Below are 22,484 nucleotides of genomic sequence, written 5' to 3'. Positions count from 1 at the left end.
GTTTGAGAAAATTTTTGCCTTTGTCTCCGAGGGTTAAAAAGTCAGGCTCGACGCACGCTAGGAATATTCTAGCAGGCATAGCACTGGACAGCCATACAAAGAATTCCTTTTTTTTTTTTTTTTTTTTGCATCTGCGAGGAGACCACGTTGGAAAGCGTTAAGGCCTGAAAAGGAAAGAATGACGTAGAGGCATAAGTGACAAAAGTACTTACAAAAGCGATAGTCGCTCTCTTGATGAAAACTACAAATCCCAGCATGCCATTCGGGTGCTGCTTCTGTAACCTTAACGGAGGTGGTTTGAGGCTCGATTAACCTTTCGAGCCAGGAGCACGTTTTGGCTCCCTCGTGCGATCGAGGACTTTTGTGAAAGTAAGCGGGATCAGAGGACTATCTCGACGCTATATTTCAGTTTAGGTGCCTTTATTACCACTAGGTGGTGCGCTTTGAACGTATCACGCTAGCCACGTTTGTGATAGAAAAGCAAAATCTGAATATAGATCGATACTAAGATTAACTGCAAAAAGAAAGGGAAAAAAAAGGAATTGAGGTGGAATAGGAGAGCTAAGCCGCCGAGTTCAACTATCTGCTCAATGCAGGAATCCAAAATTAAAGTATTTGGGAGAGATTTAAACATCTAATTAAAAAAAGTCCACCTGTAACTTTCTATTCCAACTTGCCTTTTTATAATTTAATGTCATTCTGTGTTCTGCATCTGGAATATTTCCCCAACTATCAAAAATTATATTTTTAACTGATTTATACTGTTAAAAACAACATTTATTTTTGCTTCTATCTCAAGAAGAAAAATTAAGTCAGTAATTGTTCCAACCTGTCAGGATTCAGCAGTACATTTTTGCTTGATGAAACAGATTTTCTTTCAATAATGGCACATCTACTTTGCCCAGAAAGTAAATGTTTTCCTGTTTTAAATCCATGATAGTTTTCATCAATGGACTAGGTGGCTTAGTGGCTAAGACGCTGAGTTTGTCGATCAGTAAAGTTCAGAGGTTCGAATCCCTAGGTTTCCTGCATGAGCAGAGAGTTGGACTAGATGACCTCCAAGGTCCCTTCCAACTCTTGTTACTGTTACTTAATATCTAAATAGTCTTTTAGATTTTTTAGAATATGCATCTGGACAAATATGGACATCTTTTATAAGTCATGAGTCATATACTTGATTAGATGAATTTGATCATGCACATTGCATGTATACTCAGCAAGTAAAATGAGGCTAACACTATCTACTACCAGAGCAAAGACATTGAGATTGATAAAGAATTTCCTTATAAAACAGGCTGTTGTCTATTTTGTTGGTCATTGCCCAAAATGAAGATTGAGTGGTATTTTCTTTTCAGCACAGTATTATCATCTTATAGGGCTTGTGAGTGATCCTTTTTTTTTTTACTGGCTGGAACTTTTGGTTCACCTATCTTGCTAGTGGCTTCCTATTTTCCACAGATTTTTAGCCACTGTGTCAACACAGTAATGCTATTACAAAAGATATTTTGTAAGCAATGGGGTTAAGAAATCTGTATAGCCCCAGGAAGGTAGATTAACTTGGCAAGCCTAGATGTATTGCCTTCTTTTGTGCTCTCCCATTGATCAGTTGTAAAGAACTTTCCTGTTTTCAGTATTTCTCAACTTAAGGATCACCTTCAAAATATTTTAAAAGTGGAAATGCCACGGGTGGTGGAAGTTAAATAGTCAAACTATTTAACACCACAGACAATACTTCTATCATTCAAAACGACCTTGATCATCTAACCGCTTGGTCTAAAAATTGGCAGCTCCAAATTTCAACCAGCAAATGCTCAGTCTTACATATAGAAAAAAAGAACCCAAACACTAAGAACATACTAGATGGACATTACCTTACAGACGACCTCCATCCCGTTAAAGACCTTGGAGTTTTCATGTCAAATGATCTAAGTGCCAAAGCCCACTGCAACTACTTAGCAAAAAAAGCTCTAAGAGTTGTAAACCTAATCTTGCGTAGCTTCTTTTCCAAAAACACCACACTACTAACCAGAGCATATAAAACATTTGCTAGACCAATTCTGGAATACAGCTCGCCTGTTTGGAACCCTCACCACATCTCTGACATCAATACAATTGAATGTGTCCAGAAATACTTTACAAGAAGAGTTCTCCATTCCTCTGAAAGCAATAAAATACCTTATCCCACCAGACTTGAAATCCTAGGCTTAGAAAACTTGGAACTCGGTCGCCTTCAACAAGACCTTAGTTTAACTCACAGAATCATCTATTGTAATGTCCTTCCTGTCAAAGACTACTTCAGCTTTAATTGCAATAATACTAGAGCAACTAATAGATTTAAACTTAATGTCAACCGCTTTAATCTAGATTGCAGAAAATATGACTTCTGTAACAGAATCATCAGTGCTTGGAATACTTTACCATGTTTATATACTATATAATCTTTTTGTATGATACCTACATATATTGTTGTGACAAAATAAAATAAAAAATAAAAATAAATAAAGTTGCCTAGCAGTACATAACATGAATTGAGAATAAGGACACATTTTGTTAAAAAACAGTCAAGTTTCCTAGGGGGGTGTGTGTAACCAAGTGCATCTTTGCTTGGCAACGCTAATCAGAATATAGTTATTGCAATTGTAGATCTGGTATACCATCTGGGGCAGGTGTGACACCCAGCTATAGTTCCTGAATGTTGGACCAAACATCAAGGTCTGCCTGTGCCGTTGCTGATATTTAGAGTGGGGAAGCAAGGAATGTTACCAGTCCTGTCACATAAGGAGGTAAATCTGGTGGGACCCAGAAGGATCTTGTTCCTGAGCCTCCCTTTGGAACATCATCCTCAGAATTTAAACTGGCTCCCACTTGGACACCTGAAGAGCTGGTTCTGTCAACAGGCCTGAGGAACCCAGTATGGGATGGAGCCCATTAAGTGAATGGAGCCCATCCGACCAGTCATTGGAGATGATAGGTGTTAAATAAATTTTATAAATCCATAAATAAGCGGTTCATTTGATTGTATGTTGTTGCCAGGGTGGTTGAGAGGTTACTGATTTTTTGCTTGTTTGTAAGCTGCATAGAGTCACAGAGTGGTGGCCCTGTAAATTTAACAAATTTCTAATTTTAAACTAAATCCAAAAAGTGTAAGCTCCATCCTAAAAAAAAATTGCACTACTTCCAAGGCTTTACACAAAATACAGATTTTTTTAAGGCTTTGCTTTTCTTGACTGAAAAGTTTGAGTCTTTATTAATATAGCTGAAGTGCTACATGGATACATAAGAGGGAAGCTGGTATCCACCACAGAAATACAGTGCTTTCAATCGCCCACTACCCATCCCACCCAAAGCAATTGTAGGCACATCTATGCAAGCAACCTAATTGATGTGCAACCTGAACAGGGCTCCAAATCAGCTAATATGTTTCATCTCAGGCATAACTGTTTCTACCTCAGGACGCAGAATGACACCCATCCATTATTTCTGCTGGGTTATCTTTATGAATCTTTATGAATAAAGACAGAAACTGAGGGAAATAAATTTCAAGATCTTTCTATTTCCTCTACGTTTTTCACAGACAAATGAGAGATAAAGTATTTTGTGTTTCCAATACATAAAGTATTACTTAGGTAATTGTCGTATTAGCCACCTTGCCACACTCCATATAAATTTCATTGCTGCAGATTTGGGAAGCATACATATTTTATAAAAGATAACTTGAATTATTGAATTATCAAAGAGCTATCAACAATCATAAACAGAACAGTTGATAAAATAGCCAGGCACCAACGTAATTTTATAATAATTTTAATGAACTTAAGACATAGCAATAAACATATTTCTATAATCATACTGAAGTTTCTAGCAACAGGCAATAAAACATTTTCTGACAATTTCTACATCTATTTATCTTAATGTACAGTTCATATAAAATACTTTGCTCCATGTGTTCTCCCATACAAGTAATGTCGGGGGGGGGGGGAATGTCTGCATCAAATCAAATTATAAAAACAAAACCTTAATACCATTAAAATCCACCAATTCAAATAATCATAGAAAATTAAGAACTGTCTCAGTAAAAAATAAAGAAGAATTAAGTATATCTTGAATATTATATAAATTGAGTTGCACTTTTGCATTATTTTTCAAGATCTTTTCTGTATTTTCTAGAAATATTTGAAGCTACTAATATTTAGCAGTAAGATTTTTTTAAATGAATTGAGATGTTACATTGAGCAAATATTAAAGGAATAGTACAAATTATTTTTGTTGTATCATTGTATATATCATGTTGTTTTGTTGTATCATTGTATATATCATGTTGGCCAGCAAGAGAGAGGGGCCTGGAATGGGTCCACATATATATATGTGGGTCCATATATATACACATACACACACTTCCCTGATCATCCATCTTTCTTTCTTTCGTGTGTGTGTGTGTGTGTGTGTGTGTGTGTGTGTGTCTAGTCTGTCAGTCAGTGCCAGGCAAGGTAAAGGTTTCTCATGGTCCTACAATTCTTTCAATTCGTTAGTCCTATAAAAGTTCTTGAAAAACTAATGTGTTGCTTTCACCACAGCTATGTCTTACATAGAAGCAGAATTTTACTGAATATAACCTCTCACAGATCAACATAAGATTAAAAGAAAAGCAGATACTATGGTATGAATGTTATTATCTGAAGTATTTATTCAAATTGACCTTAATTGAACTTACCTTCAATTTAGGCTGAAGTCCCATCATCTATCCCTACAAATGATCTTGTCTGAAGGTTCAGATCTGAATTATCTGATCCACACAGATAATCCACAGAATTATTTTAAGATTATGAATCTGATAGTTAAGTATATTCAGTTCCATGAGTTACTGCTAAATTCCACAGAATTAGCAATATCAATGTGTTTTATTGCAATGACTTTCTAAAACGTTTTTACATACACATACACAGTTCTATTACTATATTATTAGCTTAGTGAGATGGGCAGAATAAAAGTTTAAATAATAATTAATAAAAATAAATATTAAAGCTGCTATATTTATGTCTGAGACTGAGAGGAAAATTTCAACCAAAACAAAAATTACCTTATATTAATTATGAAACATTATTGCTACTAACTAAAAAGGATGATTCATCAATCTAGTTCTCTGAATTAAAAAAAATGAATTTCAATTACTGAGATTGATGGAAGTTTAAATGCATTTAAATGCACATACTATGATAAAAATGAACAATCTGAGCATGACATTCCATAACTGCTTCAAAGATTTTTCTTACTTCTACAATCCTTTCAATATCTAATTTTCTACAAAATGTAGAGAAATATAAATACAAACTGATGAAGAAAACAAGTTTCCAGTATAGTTTCAGTACAGAAAAATTATGTATTTATGCTCATATTCATCAGAATACGGATTTGTCAAATTGCCTTGGAAACCTGAGCTTCTTATATTTTGAATTATTACTGTGAAAATTTAAAAATGTTTGGGGGAGAAATCATATTTTAGACGTTCATTACTTCAGTGGGTAATATAGGACTTCTGATGTGCATTTCTTCAGCTATTTTTTTTCCAATTTACAGTGATTTTCAACCAGTTGATTGTTACGCACTTCTAAGAGTTTCTCAAGCATAGGTGTTTACCCTGTTGAATAGTAATAACATTGTTAACATGAAGACTGATATGCATATAGCTTGATATTTTTTCCCAGCATGTAACACAGCATGTAGAGATTTAGTACCAGCTACCATTATTTTGTAAAGTTCTCCCTCTCTCAAAACACTATATAGGATGAGCGATACCATTGTACAGAATTTATTTTCCATAATAGGATTTTCCATAACACAATCATGCAGCAGGCTCAATCCAAGAAAACAATAATGGTCCAGAAAGAATAAGTAAGAATAAGAGTTCACAGTGAGATGCCTCAAGTAAAGCCTGATCTTCTACAATGTTCCAAAGAAGTTAGAAGTATAGATATATCTGTTGCTTGAAACTGTGTGACATTAGTAACACTGCCTATGTGTATCTTGTCATTTGTGGCAGATCTCCGTGATCATGTTTGCACATTCTAAAAGTATTTGCAACCTGACCTAACACTTAAAATAACGAGGGAAATCAGTTTGTCACGGTAATCCCTCCAGAATGTGGATAATGAGCCCTTCACCCTTCACTTTCTGGAAGCTGAGCCTTCCTGCGGTTTTTCACTTTGGAAAATATGAACAGTGCCTTAAGCCAGGCCTTGGGGAATTAGCACCTTCAACCACTTCAATAAAGGAGAAAGGTATAAGTAGCTGAAGCTGGCTGTCAGAGGGGTAACATTTTGCTTTAGCTGCTCAAGTTGAATGTGTGCAAGATGAATGAAAGAGGAAAAGATTTCTCCACTTCATTTCATGTTTAGTTACTTTGAAAGTTAAGGTCATACAAGATTGAATTTACAGAAAAGTATAATCCAGATTCCATGTGAGAAAATGTGATCTTGAAACACCTGTTTGAAGTCAGCCACTAGAACTATTTTGAAAAAAATGGGCTAAAGAATTTTAAGCAGTTACATTCATTTCTGTTAAGATATTTAAAGCAAGAGTCCCTCCCTGCAAATTTTCAACATTCAAAAGAAATATTCTTAAATGCAAGAAATTATCTGTAAAATCACAGTTCTTACCCAAATAGACAGCAATAATTTCTCTTTTGCATTGTTCTTGGAAGTTTCTAAAACATTTTAAAGATTGTCCTGTTATACAATTTCACACATTCTTCATTAGCATACAAAGTTAATATCTTCCAATTATTAAATATTAGCTTATCGATTAAATGCTGAATCAAATCTGTCATGTTTTCAATACTAATTGATTTAGGCTACTTGTAAATGTTTAAACTACAATTCTGTTGACATCACAATCAACAATGTTTGTAAATAATGTTGATTGTGATGTCAACAGAATTGTAGTTTAAATGTTTACAAGTAGTCTAAGTCAATGGTTCTGATCATACTTGATACTTTTAACTATTGAATACTTCCCAAGGATCTAGATTTTGTTCAATATATGTACTCTTCCAAGTAATGTTACTTTTTTGTACTTGATAAGCTGAGATTCTGTCCAGTCATATTGTATCCAATCACTTTCTCAAATCTTTTGATATAGCACCAATTGCCACCAACACTATTTTTTTCCACATTTGCTTGTCCATTTGAAGGTATTTCATATTTACAAATTTCTAGTTTTTTCTCATTGACCCTTATATCTGCAGTTACTGCTTATTATCCATACTTCTTTATAACTATACTCATCCCTGGTTTATGGACTAAAGGATGATGGTTTTCCTCTTGAAGCTAGCTTGCTTGCTTGTTTATAATATATAATAGAATGCGTAGGAATTCTACCCAGAATCTTGAGAGACCTTAGCCAGGATTATTTATTTTTAAGATGTATAAGGCCTCCCAACTCATAAATAATAAAAGCATACAATAAATAAAAAACACCCATAAAACAAAAACTAGACTATATATAAATACAAACTATAAAATGGCTACCAAACATACAACAAAACGGGGACTCCCACTCAAGTGCATGGGGAGGCAGCAAAACCTTAATGACTTTTGTAAAGGTTAATGAGTGGGCTTTGTTGTATATTGAAGAGAGATTGCTAAAATAACCTGATCCAGAATAAGAGAAATTATGAGACCTGATGTTATGTAATGAATATAGTCCTGGACTGAGACTGAGGAGACCCCAAAACAGTGATGGCCAACCTTTTTGCCATCCCGTGCCAGGAGCGGGTGGGTGGGTATTACACCCATGCGTGCCTACACCCATAATTCTACGTGGGCCCCCCGCTCCTGGCACACGATGGCACGTTGGGTCTGTTTTTTGGTCTCCCCAGCCTCCAGAGCCTTTCTAGGAGTCTGGGGAGGGCGGAAACGGCCTCCGGAGGCTGTCCGGAGACCAAAAACATCCCGTTTGCCAACTTCCTGTCCCACCTGGAGGAGCTCCAGGGGGTGGGGAAGGCCGTTTTCGCCCTCCCCAAACTCCTAGAAAGGCTCTGGAGGCTGGGGAGAGAGAAAAATAAGCCTTCTCCAACACCCCCCAAGGTTCTCTGGAGGCAGGAAACAGCCTGTTTCCCTACTTCTGGTATGCCAAAAAGGCCCGAAAATTAGCTGGAGCTGAGCTCACGTGCCCACCAATATGGCTACAAGTGCCACCTGTAGCACGTGTCCCATAGGTTCACCATCACGGCCCTATAAAGCTCAATGCCTAGCCTTGGGCCAGTTGCCATCTCTTAATCTAATATGCTTCAGAGCCTTATTGCAAAAGTTACAAAAAGTTACTGAAGGGAGAAGGAAGACTGTACATTTAGTACCTTGGTAGGACAATGCTAGGGAATGTAATAATTATATTAGAATAACATTTTATATTAAAGTTGCTTCTCAACCCCTTAAACCAGGGGTGTCAAACTTGTGGCACAGATACATCATGCACTAACCACGGCCACCCCCAGTTTAGCAAAGGAGAAAAAAGTCACGATATGTGACAACAACATGAGTCCATGAGTTTGACATCCTGCCTTAAATCATCAGCAGTATGCAACAAAACAGTGAAAGATGAACAGTACATCCCTTTAATTATTGACATTGCATGCTTAACAAGTTGATCTAGTATGTGGGGTGCAAGCCATAGCATCTCTTGATGTTGTAATTTTGTTTTGCTATCATTATTGCTACATTATTATAATTTATAAATTATTTTGAATCTTGCTGGATTGAGCAGGATATATAAATTTTATTAGATGAATACATTTTATTCAGACAAGTTCAACAATTGAACAATTAAACCAATAGAGCTGGCCACGTAATTCCTAGTTACCTTGAGGCAAACAGACAATTACATCTTAGCTATATTTCTGACTTTATGCTATCCTACATCTGATAATTTCTATCGTTGGTTACCATGTGCTATTTTGATCACCCCAGGTGGCTAACTGGGAGTCTAAATTCTCCTTGGTCTTGAAATTACGAAACTATGAATTCTTTAGGCATAAAGCCAGCTAGGAGACTTTGGGCCAGTCTTTCTCTCTTAGCCCTAGGAATAGGTCAATGGCAAATCATTTTTCAAAAATGTTGCTATGAAAACTACAAAGACTTATCCATGTTGGTACCAGGAGTCAAGACAAAAAGAAAGTTGTTAATAAAGAACTGTAGATTTAGTAACATTTCATAATTTAGGGGATTATACATTCACAAGAAATTATTTCTAATATTGCCATTTTATTTCCACTGATGTATATTTTTTCTTGTATTTACAAGGTATTTCATATCTCCTATCCACACTGATCTTTTATGATGAACCAGTATATTTAAAATTCAAAGCAAATTTACTTTTAAAGTTTTATTTTAAAACGGAAAGTATATAATTCTTTGCAATGTTTAAACAATGTTTTCTCTTAAGAAGCTGATCGGATGAATTTGAAAGATGAAAAACGTAAGGAAGATTTTCATCAGCTTTATCTCAACCACAGAATCCAAACACTATTTATAGAAGTAGACATAAAAAAGACACAGAAGTAGTATTTATAATGTCGCAGATCATCATGGGTTTATTTTAGATTTACAGATATAACCTTTTAGATAAATCCATGCAAACATCACTGCGTTTCTTGACAAGTTGTATAACTGAAAACCTTCACACAACAGTATTTTTGTAGCTCAGGGATTCATTCAGGCATGTAATGTCTGGTTATATGATGGAAATCCAATCCAGAGAGCAAAATTCAGATCTTCCATTTCTTCTGAGTTAGGCAGCTGCTAAACAATTTAACACAAACAGTTACTGTACCACAATGTAGTAAAATAAAATGTGATTTTTAAATCATGCAAGTGACCTCAATATGCAGAGTCCAATTGATGGGCCACAGCCTTACCAAAGAGTTTCTTTCTCCAAAAGTGAGTTGATAGATATTTCTCCTTTGCTCAGTGAGATGGCATCCACACAGGATTTTATACAATATGGCATCACAGTCTTGATTACAGGTGTAGTTCAACAAGATAATAACAAGAGAAAAATGCAGAACAATCTTCTGCATGATGAAAAATGCAGAACACTTTTCATGCATTTTACATTTTGTGCAATGAAACATGCAAAATGTTTCAAAGAAACTTTCTGCTTAAATGCTTCAGCAAGAGCCTTCTTTTTTTTCTCAAGTCCTGAACACCTGTCCTTGCGCTTGTCAGTGTTGCACCTTGGAATGTTATTTACAAAAGCTGTATAAATCAGAAACCATAAAAAGTCAAAGAAAAATGTAAAAAGTAGTCACAGTTTTACAGAAATAATAATTAAAAAAACAAACAAACCATAGCCGAAACACATACTACGGATGAGAAATCCATTTTTAATGGCTGGAAGTCCAAGACTGAAAAAGAAATATTTTACACAATCAGATATATACAATACAGTTTACATTTTAGTCAGAATTTTAGATTTTTTTTTGACAAAAGACTATTGCAAGTTATAAATTTTCAACTTATTAAACTAAAGTATTATATTTACAAAATTTCAACAATTGTTGCTTAAAGATTTGGAACAATTTTGTCTGTACTTACCAGGTGCTCTGCAGATTTGTCAGTTACTTCTGAAGCCAATTTATTTTTAACTTCACATTTATCATCATTCTTTTCTTCCTCTGTCATTGTTAGTTTATCTATGGATGTCTGCATCTGATTCTTGAGACTGTACAATTCACTGTCACCTGAACCCCCCACTTCTCCAGATTCCATTAGTTTTGGAAGGATGGATTCCATGCATGTCACAGTTTGGTTTTGTACATTTTCCCCACCACAGCTCCACAACAGCTTATCAGAAGTGTCTCCTTTGCTACTAAATGGGGGTTGGGGCATGGAAACAGAAGACATATCCTGCAATTGATCAAGGGGCATACTTACTTCTGTCATGTCACCCTTTGATGCAGAAGACACCACATGTGCTGCATCTGAAATTACTGAGCAAAATTTATCCTCTTGATCATCAGAGGTAAATGCAACAAAATTAATTATCTCAGATTCAAGCACTGGTTGGTCAGTGTCCAACTCGCTCATTTTGCTGGACTCTAAACAAATAGGTGCAACCACTTCTAACTTTGGACTCTCTGCATTCTCCTCATTTAAAATTACAGTTGGCAGAATATCCACCACTTCATGTTCCACTGTAATATTTCCCAGAGTGAAATCAATGGGTTCTAATTCCAAATTTGGTTTCAGGCTGGGAGAGTCCATAGCCTTTGTTTCATCAGATTTTGGGGAGATTCCTTTATTTTCCAAATCCAGGGAAAAAGTAGTAGACTGTTCAAAACTAAGTTCTGGATATGTATTGTTTAAGTCAAAATTATCAGCTGTTGAGGTATTCAATACTTCAGTATTCAAATCTGTGAAGGAAAGAGTCACCTCTCCAAGATGCCCAATACGGATTTCTGTTGGAAGAGGATCTAGTGATTCTTGACTCATTTCTGGCTGAAGTGTTGAAAAATCAGTACTTTCTGTTTCTACAGCTGTTCTTTCTTCAGTGCCACTTAATTCCAAATCAGAGGCAGAAAATGTTTGTGTATCATGTTTTATAAACATGAATTCCACATAATTAGGTTTAATTTCATTTGTAGAAGAAATACTATCCAACACTTCTGTTTTTTCCACTTGGAGTTCCTTGGTTTCATAGCTTAGTGGGAATGGACTGATTTGTTCATGTTTCTCTTCTGTGGTAATTATTGCTGTTACATTAACAAAGTTCTCATTTGTAATCTCTTCAGATTCTAGAACATTAACTACACTGAAATCCTCACCATCTTTTAACTGAGAACCATTCAAATCCTCTTGTTCATTGTTTGTAAGGAAAGAGTCTAATTCAACTTTATTTAGCTCTGAATCTGAATACTGGACTTCTGAAGGCTGAGGACTTTCCCCACCATTGCATTCCTTAGTGTCTAGTTTTAGATCAATTGGTAATTCTATAGAATAACTGTCATTTTGCACAGAATCAGATATAGTTTCCGGAAGATCCTTAGAGATTTCTGAGAATTGTGTGACAGTCTCATCATTAGAAATGTCATGTTCTGCTGTCTCAAGGCTGGCAGATAGCTCATTAAAGTCATCCAAAGGAAGAGGGCTCATTTTTTCTATCTGCACAGCTAACTCATTTTTTTCAAGTTTAGATGATTTCTTGTTAAATTCAGATGGAACAGGAATTCCCACTTCTTCCTCATTATGGAATGGATAAGAGGTACTTCTTGCTAAATCATCTGCTTCTGACAATGTAGACTGTATATCTGAAAAGGAGACATTTTCTAGGTCCCTCTCCACACTGGTTTTGAGTTCAGTAATTTCATCAGTTGTCATCATTTTCTCATCTTTTACTTCCTCTGTTTCTGAGTTCCTAGACGAGGAAGTGTACACACTGCAAAGAGATTCTTCTGAAAAAGGATTACAACTTGGCTTGGAATTTACCTGTAGACTTGTATTTTTCTCCTTCTCGGTAGGATTCAATTTTCCTTTTTCTGAAATTGCAGAATTCACTAGCTTGCTTTCTGCTGGATTCCTTCCACTACTGTTGTAAAAAATGTCATACAGATCTTTAGCATTGCCTGCAGCCAGAGAAGAGTTATTTTTCTTTAATTTTTTAACATGCTCCCCAAAAACAGTTGGCGGTGGCAAGGGGCGAGGACACATGGGCATTTCCAATATGTTCTTATCATCCTCAGATACACCGGGTGCCATATCATCTGCCAGGATAACCAGTTGTTTTGGTGGCGGAGGGGGTTGAGGAGCAAATACTATTGGTGGTGGCTGTGGTACAGATAGTGACAATGGTGGTCCTGGAGGCAGTGGCAGTAGAGGAGGGCGCCTATGTGGCCTCTCAAGAGATTGCTCAGTTCCTTTTGTCACATGCGAGACATCTTGTTCTTTCACCATTGCTGCAAGCTCCCTGGCTTTTGCCTGAGCTTTTGCCACCACCTCTGCATGCTCCTGGGCCTTCGTTACATTTGCATGTTCCACGGCCTTTGCCTCACTTTCATGCTTGCCTTCCTCTGCTTCTTCCTTTGTATCTTTTATATCCTCCTGTGATCCCTTTAAAACTACTACTTCTCCCCCAAATGCTTTTGATATAATATCTGGTGCCAAAACAATGTCTGGATTTCCCTCTTTGACAACCGGCAGAGGTTTGGCAGTGGTGCCAGAAGATTTTATCGACAAAAAAGTATTTAGGGGTGCTGGCTTGCTTACTGTTGTAACTGCAGTCTTCCTTAGAACCATCACTGGGATTGGTAAATTGGGGCGGATTTTGGTTTGCGAGGAAGTTGAAACAACTGGTGTCCAGGGGCTTGTATGTGGAATGACGGTTTTTCCAGATAACTTAATTGCAATGGGCTTTGAATTTTGCTTTCCAGATTGGGACTTACTTTCTTTACCTTCCTCAGGGCTCTCTTCTTTAAAACCAGCTGTATCTTTCCCCTGATTTTTTTCATCTCTCTCACTCTTTCTCCAACTGAATTTTCCAAAAGTGGTTAGTTTTGACTCCTTTTCAGATTCCTCTTTTCTCTCTTCCTTCTCCATTTCTTTGTCATCTTTCTTCAATTTAAGTTGAATCCCACATTTTTCACCATTAGAGATTTCTTTCTTTTTACTAATTTCATATTCATTATTCTCCTCTCCAAGTTCTTTTATATTCTTTATTTCTTCTTTCTTTACTGTTTTTGTTGTCTTCTCATCTTTTTCCTCTTTTTGTTTTTCACACAGTTTCCGTCTCAGCCTGCGTTCAGTTTCCTGAATCACAGACAATCCTGCCTGATGATCCAGATTCCGTCTTTCTTCATAGAGAGGATTCTCATCCACATGTTTCTGCGGGATGAAAGGAAACATTTCAGCACTGTTACTTAATGCATCAATTATTCATTGGAATAAATATGGATTCTTAATTTATTCTCCTTTTTATTCCACCACCTGATGAATTAATTGTATTTACTGGAAAAGAGGCAGCGGAGGGGGGATGACAGAATTTATACCTTTTAAGTAGCACAAGTCATGCATTAAAAACTTTCTGAATTTCTACTAAGTTAAGAATATTGAGATATTTCTAACAAAATAAAAAAGACAAAATTGCCAGAGAGCAAAATAAATATTAAAAAAGTGAAATAAAGCCACATTCAAAAGTTATAACCTACTTTATATTAAATCATATTTCTGAATTTTCAGCACAGTTTGCACTTGCAGGCAATAACTCCCTAGCATCAGAGAATATCATGTCCCACCTATACCTACAGATGCCAAAGGTGGCTTTGTCCTGCCTTGCCATTAACAGAAGTCAAGAGGAACAAAATAGCTTTTAAAAGACAGAGCACTAATTATGATATGCACCAATGAAGTATACGAAACTAATATTCTGGACACTAACCTTATATTTCTCATTATGTAGATGACTTTTGACATGTTGTTCTGCTGATATCTGGTCTCCAAAGAATTCACTGCAGAGTTGGCAGTAATATCCAGTGACTGGGATAAGAAATTCAGAACCTAAAATGCACCCCCCCCACAGCAAGATTCAGTCACAAAAATTTCTATAGATTAAGAAACTATATAATTTTAGCAAGCACAAAGCAACAATTAAAATATTATCAGCAAAATATACTATGGATCCTAAACACAATTCCTGTTAGAATAATCTGATCTGACATTTTAAATCAAAACCTGTTTTTGTCCATCATTCCTTACTACAGTTATTTCAACCCAGTGTAGAGATCAAATTGCTTTTCTACTTCTATTTACTCTGAAGTAAAGCATTAATCAAGAAAAAAAATTGCTTAAAATTTAGAAAAAATCTAAATAGAGTCACCAGAATCATGAGATGGGCGGCAACTAAGTTTGATAAATAAATAAATAATAAACAAACAAACAACGTTGAACACTGCTTAACATTACAATGGCCTGTGACACTGTGCTTTGAGCAACTAAAGGTAAGACAGACAGCATACCTTTGGCTGGGACAGGTATTTTGTCAATTCGTTTGGTGACTTCCTGCTTTGTTTCATTTTGCGTCTTTGCTGCCCAGGGTCTGTTATATGGATCCAGGGTCTATTTGCACAATGACAAAAATATATAGACTGATACATGAAAAGGAGGCTTGGCTTTTGGTCAAAGTTAAGATTGGTCAAAAAAAAATTGATATCAGCAGCATACAGTATGTGGAAGAATTGTTATCCCTCTCTCCACTATAATTTACTACAAATGAAGTATGAAAAGTTAAAACATATCAGTTTGTGTGTACTCTATCATCTCACAGTCTGCAGTCAAATCACACATCTTGAATATCCAAGGACCTATGCAAGGGTCCTTTATGTCAACTTCAGCTCAGCATTCAATACCATCATTCCAGATATTCTTCTCACTAAACTAACTCAGGTAGCTATGCCCGACAACATTTGTAAGTGGATCACAATGTTTCTAACAGATTGGAAGCAGCAGATGAAGCTAGGCAAAATCACATCAGATACCTATGCAATTAGAACAGGTACCCACCCAGGGCTGTGTGCTCTCTCCATTACTCTTTTCTCTCTATACCAATGACTGCATCTCAAAAGAGTCCTCTGTGACTGGTCTCATTTGAGATGTCGATGAATCTACATACTGACGGGAAGTTGAAAAAGTTCCCCTATGATGTAGTCAGAATAGTCTTGAACTGAATACACGCAAAACTAAACATAATAGATTTTAGAAGAAGCCTTTCTATTCTACCACCTCTTACAATACTAGACAACACAGTTTTGATGGTAAGACCTTCAAGTTTCTAGGTTCTATAATATCTCAGGACTTAAAATAAACACCTAACATCAAAAACATCATCAAAAAAGCACAACAAAGAATGTTCTTCCTGCGCCAACTCAAAAAGCTCAGACTGCCCAAGGAGCTGCTGATACAAAGGAATTATTGAGTCTGTCATTTGCACCTCTATAACCATTGGTTTGGCACAGCAACCAAACAAGACAGACACAGACTTCACCGGACAGTTATGATTGCAACCAGCCTGCCTTCCATTGAGGATCTGTATAATGCACAAGTCAGGAAAAGGGCTGCGAAAATATCTATAGACCCCTCACATCCTGGACATAAACTGTTTCAACTTCTTCCCTCAAGATGACATAGGGCATTGCACACCAAAACAACCAGACACAAAGACAGTTTTCCCACCCATGCTACAACTCTGCTAAACAACTAATTCCCACAACACTGTCTATGCCCTAGGATGTCAAACCACCTACTAGGTATTACTTATTATCCTCTCATCTGTCCTATTACCTATTTCTTTAGATTCTTATGACTATAACTTTATTGTTGTATCTCATGATTTCTGTTGATTATTTTTATTTAATACCCTATTATGACTTATGTTGATTGTTTAGTATCCTATGACTTACTGAGTGTTGTATCTATGATTTATGATGGTTGCATTTTATGATTATGATTATCACTTTTTGTTTATATGTACACTGAGAGCTTATGCACTGGAAACAAATTCCTTATGTGTGTCCAATTACACCTGGCCAATAAAGAATTCTATTCTATTCTAAAATGGCAGCTTTTCTGAATTTGCTTATGGCAGAGACACTATAGAATATACTACATAAGTGGATTTATTCCCAAGTGCATCGATCAAAAAACAAGAGATTTCACATATCACATAAGATGCCACAAAACTTTATTTTCCATAAGAGTTTAGGCTTTAGTGACATAGTGTATTGATAAATATAGATTGAATAATGAAGTCCAATACTGGCTGCTAGGCAAGACAGTTTTAAGTAAATATAACAAATTTGGTGACCGTGCTAAATAAAACAAGCAAACAAACTTTTTAAAGGCATATTTAATTGGCATGGGACTCTTTGCCATTAAAAATATATTTATAGCATATATACATTAATGACAAATTGATGAATAGACACATACCTGTCTATGTTTCTTATTATGCATATGTGTGAAGAAATCAAACATAGTTCCACAGGTAGTATTGCAATCTTTACACCAATGGTTCCCTGTATCATAGTAGTCATAAATACTGGTCCCTTGCAATGGTTGTGAAGAAGATTCCATAGGCTTAGGACTTTTTCCCTTGATTCTGTCACTATTAGTTTTTGATTCCTACATTAAAAAAAACCATCTATAAGGTATACAATAAGAGAATTCTTTAAGACCAGATTTTAGTAAATCACACACACACACACACACACACACACACACACACACACACACTGTGTCTTTGTGTGTGTAAGAGACAGACAGAGAGACCAACTGCATTATAGATCATATACTGGTCAAGCCAATGAAAATTCCATTGTTTCAGTGAGCTGGAATTACTGATTCAGATGCTGTTCAATCAACAAGAAAGAACTTCCATTGAGATGCAGGTACATTGTCTAAATGGCTAGTATATAAGCAATCAATCAATTAAATGTACATGCCACAAGGCATACATTGGAGGGGGGTTTGCATGCAATGTATGTGTAGGAATGTAATATGAGTCTAATCAAATCAGGAATAATTGAAAGATTCTATATTGTACTATGCACAATACTCAAAATAGATAGAATAATACATGTGTAACACTCCCCACTTCCATTTGTATTTAGTATTCTGGCTGATATTTCAAATCTTGTACAAAGACTGTCTATTATATTAATTGGACCAGTCCCTCTTTCTCAGGTTTAGGAAAGAGGCAATAGCAAAACCATTTCTGCAATGTTACAAATAATTCTGCAGGGAATTGTCCAGGCAGTCAACACAGACTCAAAGGCACAGTGTGTGCACACACACGTGCTCTCTCTCTCTCTCTCTCTCTCTCTCTCTCTCACACACACACACACACACACACAAATATAGATGGCAAAAAATGTTCTTTCTTTCATACAGGCTGAAATAAGTTAGCATCGGTACATAGAATTTACCTTGATTAGATCAGAAGTTTTCTCCTGAATCCTTGCGTTTTCTGAAGAGTCTTTACTTTCTGAAGATAGTTTCCGGGATTTCTCAGAAATATTAATCCCCAGGATCTGGGCTACCTTGTCAAGTTCAGATTGTTTCTTCTCTGCAGCATCAGCATTCATCTTCAGCTGAGCTATTTCCTTTGCAATGTTGTCTTGCAGTCGGTTTACTTCTATTAGCAAAGGGTCTTTATGTCCATCCTTCTCCCTCCGTTTCTTCCGCAGCAATTCCCCTGAACCAAACAAAATGGTTGAATACAAAAGGCAAGAAAATTATGTTCACAAATGTAAAATGATTGTAATCATTAACATTATTAAATATCATGGCTCACCCAAATGTCACAAGGGGTGTACCACTAAGTGTAAAACAAGCTAATGTTGCCTATATAATAAATTCTGGGATGCATAATAGAAAAGAAGCAAACATAACCCATTTAATCCAGCTGACTATATAATATCTATTCAAAAACATCCCAGGAAAAATGGGGCATTGAGAAGAAACAGTACCTTGTTGTTTCGAAAGTCTGTTTAATTCAGCTCTGAGATAATGTAGTTTTTTTTGCCGTGCTTCTTGTTCAGCTTTCAACTTCTCAATTTCCTCTACTACCTAAAAAAGTGTTGAAGGAAAAAACCGCATAAACTACCATCTTCCTTAGCAAAAGGTAAAACAACATTGCAAAAATCAGTGTGGTAATGTACATTGCATCTTGAATTCAAGTGACTTCAATAATCACTTTCAAGTAATCATTTGAATAATTGTGCAAATTTAGCTTTTATCAGCGATATCATCTCTTTTGTTATATGTTGCATCTGTGTTTATTTTTCAGTGAAGAATCACATCAAAATTCTTTAGCATTAGCTATCTTCTGCTGGGAAGCACAATGGCCTATAAGTAAATTTTAAGTAAGTCACAAGCCATGCAGGATAAAGTGTATTTAAACCTATTGAAATTAATGGACTGAATATCTGCAATCATGTTTGGAATCAATCAATTCCAAAACAGTACAAATATTTTAAGCACTTTTAAAATGTGTATTAAATAACCCACTGTATTATGTTTGAGTTAAGCATTCATAATTTTACAATTTTTAAATGGTTTACTTCATTACTGAATGAAAAGCAAGCAACAATATAAGGAAATTACAATACAGAATAATTTTTCATCATGAATTTAATTCATTTAAAACCCATCTCCACGTTTGGTTTCTTCCTTAGCTAATATTTGTTAATTTTAATGTTAATATTTCTCATTTTAATGTTTTAATATCTTATATTGTTATTTTCATCATTTAGTAAGCTGCCCGGTCATTTGATAACAAGTTGGGCAGTGTATACATTTAATAAATAAATTGACATATTTCCAAGATTATGATATAGTCCAGCGGTCCCCTATATTTGCAGCTTGGTGGTCTAGCTGGGGAGGGGGAAGGGAATTAGGCCACACAAGTGGTGGGCTGGTGCGCACATGCGCAGGTCGAATTGCACAAGTTGAGCTATGCACACCTGTGTATGCTGGCCTGGCTCTAAATAGGCCACAGCCTATTTAGTAGTGAGCCACAGCCCAGGGATTGGGGAGCTCTGATCTAGTTTGTTTCATTCTAAAATACTAATTATCCCTTGAAATCAGGGTCTAAAACATTTTTAGCTCAAAATATTTCAAGGCTGAAATAAAATGAACTCTTTTGATACCACAGCAAAATATTCTGTTTTGTCCCTATAATAAAAGAGAGAAAAAATGCACGTTTCTGTTCATAAAAACATCTTGAGTATTTCAAGCTCAAAACAGAACGTATTTTTATAAGGTTGGAATAAACACTTAAAACATGCTGAGTTTTATTTTCTCAGAAAAAGCAAACAATCTGACCATTCCAACAGAACATTTCATTTACTTTTGCTCCAGGTTCAAAATAGTATTTTGTTTCTTATGTTATGGATATTCCTACTAGAAACACATTTATGAGGTTTGTTTACCAAACCAAGTTTACAGAGCTTACATATGAATTACAATATAATTAAAATATTAAATGCAATCTAATCAATTTACATTCCAGCATAAGCACCTACATTTTATTGGCACTGCTGGTTATTTTCTGGAAGAATCAAAAATTTACTTGCTTCCAGAATACCAGGAGGTTGGGAATATCTCAAGGGCTAAGATATTCCAAATAAGTGGGACTTTTGCAGAAAATTCCCATTGTTGCACACTTTCCACCATACCTCCTGGTAGCTGGAAACCTTTAGCAGGCCTTCCTAGATGTTTGTGTAGAACAGATAGAACTCTGAGGAAAGGAATTCCCTAAGATAGCAAAGCACTAAGCAATATAAGCAATCTGTATTGGAAGAGACCAACTTTCTATTCAGAAGCCAGTGCAGTTCTCACAGCAGAGATGAAATATGGCAGTATCATGACTAACCATCCACTATGCCTGCTACTGTGTTCAGGAGCAGCTTAGATTTTCAAATGGTCTTCAAGTAGCCATAAGGTAAGCAAAATTTAAACAGAAAATTTAGTGCAATTGAAAAATATACACAGATGTTCATCATTTTAGGCCTTTAAATTATATATATTTAAATTATATATATATATATATTAAAAAGTACCCACCTTTTGTTTCCTAGAAGCTCGATTTTTTTCATCAGACATTCTTTCCTTGGAACCTCTTAGTGAAGGTTGAGAGAACGGAGAATGTAATTTTGAATAAGGAGCTACTGTGGGGATTTGCACAAGCACAGAGTCATCTCTTTTGAGATCAGGAGTCCCTTTGGATGTGGAAACTGTCTCAATAACTCTAAGATTGGGCCGTGTTGGATTTGGTGGCACTGATAGTGTGACAAGCCCATGCATATCTGTAAGCCCAGGGTCAGTCTGCTGAGCATACATGGGCCAGCCTGAAGCTGCATAAGCCATGTAGTGTCCATATGCATCATAGCCAGGAGGAGCCATTGTGGGAGGAGGATAGTTTTGTGGTAATTGTGGTGTAGGAAAAGGTGAAAAGGGTGAAAGTCTGTATTGGGAAACAGAGGTGGGTGTAGGTGTCAAATTAGGAAGAGATGGTGGAGCTGATGGAATTAGAGATAGTGGAGGAACAGATTGCTCAACTGTGTCAACAGGATTATCTCTTCCTAACATTTTGCTTGTATTGTGGTCCGATTTTGTAACAGAGGGTATAACTTTAGATAATGAATAAGAAGCAGTAGGTGAGAGAGTGTGCTTCTGGTTTGATTCTGGAGAATAAGTTTCACTGCGATTGCGACGCCTCTCCCACGTTTCTGGTTTGGAAGAAGCTCCTGAATAACGATCAGGTGAACGAGATGATTTTTTCCCATGAAGACGTTCCTGAGTACGAGCAGCAAGTTTACCTATTTCGGTCACCCCAATGTCAAGACCAATAGTTTTAAGCAAATTGTGAATCTTCTCATACTCTGGTCTGGATTCATTTAATGATTCTGGTTTTACAGATGAAGGAGGTAGAGAACCTACTTTTTGGCTTACAGATTCCTTCCCATCACTCAATGTTAGTTTTTGAGTAGATGGAGAGCTGGTATTACAATCATTATCATCATCATCACCATAAAGAAATTTCTCTTCATCCTCAAGGTCATCAGGAAAACTGTTCCTTTTTTTTTCTTCCGTATTATTAGAATCTGCCATAGCCCCCAAAATGCCCAGAATACGTGAAAAGCCACTTCCATCCTGGCTGGCTCTTTCATGAGGAAGCAGGAAATCACCAGGGTGGTCAACAGACTCTGATGTTGACTCATGAGGCTCTTTTTGTTTTAAAAAATTTTCAGAGTTTTGTTCAGCAGGAAGTGTATTTTGATGTGAACCAGAAAATGGCCTCCAGTCAGGCTCACTGCCTTGAGTTTCCTTACTGGTAGACTCTGCAACTGCACTTTTGTTGAATTGTTTGAGGAAATTCTCTACCTCCAATGAAAAAGGAGCAACACTACTATGCTGGGGCAAAGAAGAATGATTTGAAAGAAGTGGGGGCTCTTTAATAGAGGAAGAACTGCTAGAAAAGACTTCAGGCTAAAAAAAGAAAAAAAATCATTTGTTACTGCATTCCATGATTAATGTAATCAATAGTCCATTTCATAAAATAACATCTTCATATAGTTGGATTATAGTCAATAGTTTAAAACCCAAACAGAAAATTATAAAAAGAAAAAACTGAGACTGAAAAACACATACCGGTACATATTTCAAAATATTATGTGGTTATTTTTGTCACAGTACTCTACAGGTATTGCACAATTATATCTGAGTCTACATTTAAAGTCACATTTATCTCTTTGATAAAGATGCTCAGAGAGCTGCAAAAAGTGGTAAGTATCAGATGAATAATGGTATCATGCTCCAATGCAGTCCAATCTATTTTGCAATGTTGTGCTGCTGAGAAGTAAAACTAATAATACAACCAAAATAGCATCAGTTTGACTGTCTTGGTAATAACCATCCCTTTCCCATGTAGGACAAGTAAAACGG

The 22,484-nt window shown here is 36.1% G+C and overlaps 1 protein-coding gene across 5 annotated transcripts in view; it reads right to left on the bottom strand.

The window, feature by feature from the left end:
* Positions 1–4,410: 4,410 nt before the first annotated feature.
* The window catches only part of LOC131188479 (zinc finger protein 318-like), a 39,123-nt gene continuing 21,049 nt past the window's right edge, over positions 4,411–22,484 (bottom strand). For 2 of the 5 annotated variants that reach the window (XM_058163808.1, XM_058163792.1), the window contains 7 exons: positions 20,604–22,028; positions 18,506–18,605; positions 17,963–18,231; positions 16,968–17,159; positions 14,999–15,098; positions 14,422–14,540; positions 4,411–13,868 (listed from right to left, as the gene is read on the bottom strand). In XM_058163808.1, the coding sequence (XP_058019791.1) occupies positions 10,554–13,868; positions 14,422–14,540; positions 14,999–15,098; positions 16,968–17,159; positions 17,963–18,231; positions 18,506–18,605; positions 20,604–22,028 (5,520 nt within the window). In that variant the 3' untranslated portion in view covers positions 4,411–10,553. The remainder of the gene's footprint in view (positions 13,869–14,421; positions 14,541–14,998; positions 15,099–16,967; positions 17,160–17,962; positions 18,232–18,505; positions 18,606–20,603; positions 22,029–22,484) is intronic. The other 3 variants (XR_009152786.1, XR_009152787.1, XM_058163803.1) reach the window with 3 other exon arrangements.

Source organism: Ahaetulla prasina, chromosome 1, assembly GCF_028640845.1.
Source record: "Ahaetulla prasina isolate Xishuangbanna chromosome 1, ASM2864084v1, whole genome shotgun sequence".
NCBI classification, from domain to species: Eukaryota; Metazoa; Chordata; class Lepidosauria; order Squamata; family Colubridae; genus Ahaetulla; species Ahaetulla prasina.
Note: the sequence above shows the minus strand (reverse complement) of the source record. Positions and strands in the feature narration are given on the sequence as shown.